Source organism: Lagenorhynchus albirostris, chromosome 5, assembly GCF_949774975.1.
Source record: "Lagenorhynchus albirostris chromosome 5, mLagAlb1.1, whole genome shotgun sequence".
In the NCBI taxonomy this organism is placed as follows: domain Eukaryota; kingdom Metazoa; phylum Chordata; class Mammalia; order Artiodactyla; family Delphinidae; genus Lagenorhynchus; species Lagenorhynchus albirostris.
This window is the reverse complement of record NC_083099.1, coordinates 131,717,833-131,724,556: the sequence shown is the minus strand read 5'-3', so window position 1 is coordinate 131,724,556 and position 6,724 is coordinate 131,717,833. Positions and strand designations below refer to the sequence as shown.

The 6,724-nt window shown below is 37.8% G+C and overlaps 1 protein-coding gene across 1 annotated transcript; it reads left to right on the top strand.

Annotated features, from left to right (window-relative positions):
• The first annotated feature begins 389 nt into the window (after positions 1-389).
• LOC132520702 (keratin-associated protein 7-1) lies at positions 390-653 on the top strand. Its single transcript, XM_060149430.1, is given in 1 exon segment — positions 390-653. A coding segment is annotated over 1 exon segment (264 nt).
• The last annotated feature ends 6,071 nt before the right edge of the window (positions 654-6,724 follow it).

The following is a 6,724-nucleotide window of genomic DNA, read 5'->3' as shown; positions in this document are numbered from 1 at the left end:
GTTTAGCTATATCAATTGGGAGGAGTTTATAATCAGAGGATTTAAAGAGTCTCACATGATGCAATCAGAACATGGGTTAAACCATGGAACACCGATGAAAAGAATTCAATTGTGTGTCAAGGATGGCCGCTGGCTTTGAAGATATGACACATTCCTTTGCAGATAGAAAAGCCAACAAAAATGTGGGCAGTGAGTCTGTGGGTTCCTTTATATGCATTTTATTAACAATAATAGAATTATCTATGCAAATTTATCATAAGATGTCTAGGCAAGCATGTCATGCCCACCAGCTTGAGGTATAAAAGGCCCTGTGCAGGACAAGAACTTCATTCATTCTTGGGTAACTTGCTCTTTGCAATCTATCCAAATCCTTCTCAACTCCTGCCACCATGACTCATTACTTCTGCTGTGGAAGCTACTTCCCAGGTAATCCTTGCTAGGCAACTGATTTCCACAGGACCTTCAGAGCCACACTCCTGAACTGCGTCATGCCCCTGGGCTCTCCCATGAACTACGGTTATGGATGAAATGGCTACAGCTCCCTGGGCTACTGCTTTGGTGGTAGCAACATTAGCAACTTAGGCTATGGTTATGGTGGCAGCTTTTGCCGGCCATGGGGCTCTGGCTCTGGCTTTGGCTACAGCACTTACTGATGGACCATGGCTGCAGATGACTACAGGACTCTTCGATCATTACTCTGTGCACAGAAAAACCTGGAAAACAAAGTCTGTCTTCCTGCTTCCAGATATGCTTGAGAGATACATCTTCCATCTTCTCGCTGACTTCTTGGTGAAATCCTGGTCTTTGATGATGCTGAACAAGTCACCCAGGCATAAAATGCTGAACTGGTACTCATCTACAGCTAAAGCAAGATATATTTTTCCAATATACCTGAATTTTTACTAGTGTAGCAGGCAGTTTGTCTCTTATGGTTGCTCTGCCCATGTATCATTAATTTCTACATCAACATCAATGCATTACGATTAGTTGTGAGTAGGAAGGGGTTTTGCTGTTCATCTCAATAAATCAAATTCATTTAGCACAAATATTTTTGTTCTGGTTGTTTATTTTATGATGATTTTTTGTTTGTTTGTTTTGTTTTTTGTACTCATCAACCACTTTCAACCTGTAATGGTGAACTTCAATCAAATCTTATTCTGATTTCAGACTGTACAGCAAGATAGGGTGATGCCTAATAATTTTGTTCCTTTATGTTGAGATTTCAATTTTTAAAAATTCCCTAAAAAAGTCCTAAATTTAATCCAAATACAGATGACCCTTGAACAATGCGGGGGTTAATCCATGTATAGTTTATGTTCAGCCCTCTGTAGCTGAGGTTCTCTCTGACTCTGTGGATTCAACCAACTGTGGATTGTGTAGTACTATAGTATTTACTATTAAAAATATCCACATATAAGTGAACCTTTGAAGTTCAAACCCACTCTGTTCAAGAGTCAACTGTATAGTCTGTATACCGCAGTTGTTAGTGTTTCTCTATGCTGATTATAAACAGGAATATTTCTTAGTTGTTGAATGTTAAAAAACATTTCTTTCCTCCTTTCATTAGTGACACAATTCCATTTTGTTTTATCCCCTTTTCCTGCTGTTTATAGAACTCAGTCCTAGAGAGATTTGAACCCCATAAACTGTTGGAAAAAGTTCACTAAATGGACTGAGTTATGGCACTCTGTTTTTAAGACATTCTAAGATTTGGTCAGTAAAGGGAAGCTGACAGCTAAAATCACATAGTATGTTTTTCCCTTTTTGATTGATGGGTTTTATTTTTCCTACCTTCTTCACCTCTGATTATATATATAGCTGTATTTAAAATGAAGCATTTGTTCTTTGGAATGATAGTTGCCATCAGAAGCACTTGAAATGATATGTGGTCCGCACTTAGAAAATGCTTCTTATCTTCTTTCCTGAGAAACCTCTGCTCTGTTTGAATGAAAGCTCATGCATTCATGTATCAAGTATTTATTGCACCCCGTCTGTGTCAGAGAAGATGCTCAATAACTATTCATTGATTTGTTGAATCTCTGCTTTATGGGTGCAAAATATTGTAGAGTCCAATATAAACTTCATTTATGTATGAAGTTATTGGGCTCTGGTCACTGTGTTAAAACTTGAGGTGCTGTAAAAACCTGCAGCAGTCTCTGGCCTGAGACACTGATTATCTTCAAGAGATACTCATTCAAAAGACACTCACCAAGTAGCTACAACACTAAGCATTGTCCTAAAATTTGGGGACAGAGAGATAAATAAAACACAATTCTGGCCCTTAAGAGTTAAATATACTTTATTCAATATTTACGGGAAATTTAATAGTCTCCTATTTTATGCCAATTAAGGTGTTATAAATGATTATCCACTCATTTCCTTCCAAGGACCCAAAATATGAGACAGCCTATAAGATATATATATATATATATATATATATATATATATATATATATATATATATATATATATATAGCTTGATTTGGGTTTATCCAACTTTCCTCATGATTAGATTCATGTTTAGCATTTTTTGGTAGAAATGCCATAGAAGTGATGCTGTATCCTTTTCATTGCATTGTATCAAGAGACACTTTATGTTGGTTCATGTAAATTTGTTGGTGGTTACCTTGATCACTTGATGAAAGTAGTGTCCTTCACGTTTCTTCACTGCACATTTGCTATTTCTCCCTTTGTAATTAATAATTAATTTGTGTCGATACTTTGACACTATGTAAATATTTATTCTATTCCTTATCAAGCTTTCACCCACTATTTAAGGATCTATTCACAATTTTCTAATTCCTTCTATATTTATTATTTGGCATTCTATGTAAGATATTTCTCTTCTCCCCACTTATTTTTTGTGTGCTTATTTATTAGTATCAATATCTATATCAATATGGGCTTCAGGATTCTTATTTTACTCAATGTGTTACCATCCATATCATTATTATTAATTTTGATGCTCAAATTTTCCCAGATTTGGAGAGTGGGGACATCTTCATGCTGGCTCCTTTGTCCTTCAGAAATGGCTCCCAGTGTGGTTTGATCAATGTCTTCCTTTCTGGCTCAACAAGATATTCCAGGATTATCTTGAACTTTTCTCCTTCAGTCATGGAAGCACTAGATCCCTTAGGTGAAGACCGGTATTTAGAAACTATGATATAGGTGTTAAGTGTACTTATTGCTATGGTATCATTGCTACATATGCTAATTTCTATCCTCTCATATGTTATAACAGTCATTGCTATGATTGTCAGTCATTCTTTCAGATTTAATAATGACACACTGACGAGCTGCACTGGATCTCTGGGTATGGGGGAAAAGTTCACTGACAGGCAGAATTCACTTTAGGGTAAGAGAGGGGTGGCTGACCTTTAGGCTGGATGAGGTCCTCAAATGCCAGTGTGTAAAGATCTAAAGTTTTGCTCTAAAGTTCAAGTGACAACACAAGTTGCCCTAGTACCCCACCCTGTTCTTCAATGAGATTTTCATTTAACCACATTATCTCTGTTTCAGCCCCAATCCTGGTATTTTTCTTAGTGTTCTGAGGCCCAGTCCTCCCTGGGAATTTGAAGGGAAGATCAGCTTACTGTTGCTTGTAGTCCCCTCCTCTCATAGTTTCTCCTTCTTTCTGTTTTCCCTTCATCTCCTTTCCATCATCCAGACCTTTAGTTAATCTCCCCTCAACTGATGTTGTCCCTACAATTCTCTCTGTCATTGTTGGCTTCCAGCCTTTGCTATAATTTAATGGGTTCTAGGGAAGGGGAAGGAAAAAAATCTGTATGGTTGGTCCACGTGTCATCTTGAACCTAACATAAATACCTTGAGGGACAAGAAGGGATTAAGTACAACAAAAACTTATCTCTTTTTCTCCTGTAGTAATTATGTAACAGATACAAAAATAGATAATTTTAATAAAACAGTAACAGGTTTTTTGAGGCAGATTTCATTATCTACTATATTACTGAAGAGGAAACCAGTGTTGAAAAGTTTAATTTGTTTGAGGCTGCATCACTCGTTTGTTAAGAAAATGTCAAGCTATAGCTAGCCAAGGGGATTGAATCCACACCCCCTGCACTGGAAGGCGAAGTCCCAACCACTGGACTGCCAGTGAAGTCCCTAATGCACTTCTTATGCCATAAATAACTGTACCTAAATGTACATATTGATTAACAGTTTACAGAATACATCCATAGAATTTTATTTAATTCTGACAATTGTCTTGGGAAATAGGTATCATTAGTAATTTGATGGAAATTAAGTAATTTTCCCAAGTGAGTAAATATTTACCAACTGGGAAAGCTGAGCCTTGAGCCAGGGTATCAAGCTGAGGTCTTCTGATTCCTTCCAAGCTCATTATCCTACCACTGATAACAGAGGCAAAACATTCATTATGTGCTTACTGATTTGACCCTAAATGAGGTTATGAAGGCCCTCCAGTATTTCATAAGCTTGCCAAATAATCTTAATAATTATTAGGCTTCATTCTTTACTTTGGTACCAAGTCCTTAGGTTTTCCCATCTCACTATCTCTACAAAATGGTGGCAGATCTTCACTCCTAATTTCTGCCTCCATTCATACCATTATTGTTTCTTGCCTGGATTAATACACCTGCTGCCTATCTGGTCTGCCAGGCAATCTCCAAACCATCTTCCATACCACAGATGAAATCATCTCTCAAAATGCCAATCTAATAACATGACTTTCTTTCACAAACTCTGGTTATTTTGTGGTTACTTACTGATTTCAGGATAAAGATCAGTTTCAGGATAAAGATCAATTAGTGGCTCATAAGAACACCGATTTCTCTAGTCTCATTTCCTACTTCGTTATAACATGCTTCCCTTTCTCCTGCAATGGTTCTTTGCTGTCTTCTAACCTCTTCTTCATCCAGTGAACTCCTATGGAGCTTTCAGAAGGCCTTCCTCTACCCCAGGGGTCCTCCCTTGTTCCAACTGAAAAGCTTCACCTCTGTTTAATATGGCAGTGCTCACACTACTCTCTGCCCACCAACCAAGACCACCTGGAACACATCGTAGTCAAACAAAGTTGGGCTTATTACTTACTGTGATGATGGAGATCATGCAACATGAGAAACTCTAGGATGTCTCAATAAGAGGGTTAGGAGGGGCTTGTTCTAGGATTTGGGCTTGAAGGAGTTGACTTTGGAGAGGATTAAAGGAGGCAGTGGTCTCTTCTGGATTGGATACCATCTGTAAAAACTTTCCACAAAGTTAGTGGTTTAAAACAACACAAATTTACTCTTACAATTTTGGAGGTAAGAAGCTCAAAAGTCAAGGTATTGGTAGCGCTGTATTCATTGTGGACAATTTCACTTCCTTGCCTTTTCCAGGTTCAAGATGCTGCCCCACTTCGTTGGTTTGTGTCTCCTTCCTTCACCTTCAAAGAGAGTAGCATAGCATCTTCAAATCTCTCTCCCTGATCTGACTCTGACCCTCCTACCTTCCTCTTTCACTTTAAGGATCCTTTTGATTACATTGGGCCTACCCCAATAATCCAGAATAATCTCTCTACCTCTAGGCTTGTGGATTAGCAACCTCAAAGCCCTTTTGCCATGTAATATAACATATTAACAGGCTCTGGAATTAGGATGGCGACGTCTTTGGGGGACCATTAGTCCACTTCCCAGAGGTAACATCAGACCTAATTTCTATGATTGGGTATTTTAACAACTTTTACTGAGGAAGTGGAACAAAATTAAAGTTGTCATTGGTAAAAAAGCAGTAGGCACTGAAGGTGAGGTTTAGTCATTTTTGTGGTTTGTACAGTGTTCTTGTTTTCATCTGTTCTCTGGTATGGCTACAGAGTGGCCTTGTTTTTGTCTCTCTCCATCATTGTCACAGAGTGACCTTGTCTGATTTGATGTTCTGAAGATTCTGTGCGTGGGAATCAGGGAACACTCTGGTTTACCATTTGTGTTCTCAGGGCTGCTGTTTATCTTTCTCACCATCATTAATTGGCAGGTCTGATTCCCTCACTGTAGCCTATATGCTGTAAGGTTTTTGAGGACAAGCACCATGCTTTATTCAATGTTCCATCACCAGTGCTGTATCTCAGACACTTGATAACTATTTGTTGAATTAATATAATTATTTAAAGCCATAGAGGAAAAAGCCTACTCCCTTGTTACTTAAAATATGGTCTGCAGACAAGAAATATGGGCATCACCTGGGAGCTTGTTCAAATTGCACAATCTCAGGCCTTCCTCTTCCAAATTATACTCTGCACATTGACAAGATCCTCAGGTGATTTGTGTGCACATACAATTTGAGTACTGGCCCAAGTCCTGTTGATTCTTATCCCAAAATAAGTAGAGAAGGAGACATATCTCATTGTTGATGTTTAAAGTGTTGATGAAATGGTGTTAACATTTTCAGCAAAAAAGGAAAGTATAAAAAATTATTTTCCTATACTTTTGTTCAATTTTTTATTGCTATTTACAGAAAAACTAGTTCATGTTTTTTCATTTCTATTGAGAATAGAAAAAAAAACACTTAAAATTATAGCAGGAGAGCTTTCTATTAGATAAATGGAAATATTTCTTGCTTCTAAGGCCTGCCAGGCAGAGACCACTTAGAATATTCTATGACTCCTGAGTATGTTGATTATGGTTGTCTCTAAAAATACCATTATTCCTCAGACACCAATTCCTTTTCAATTCCTTGACTTGCCTCTGAGGCTCCTGACATTATCTTTGAC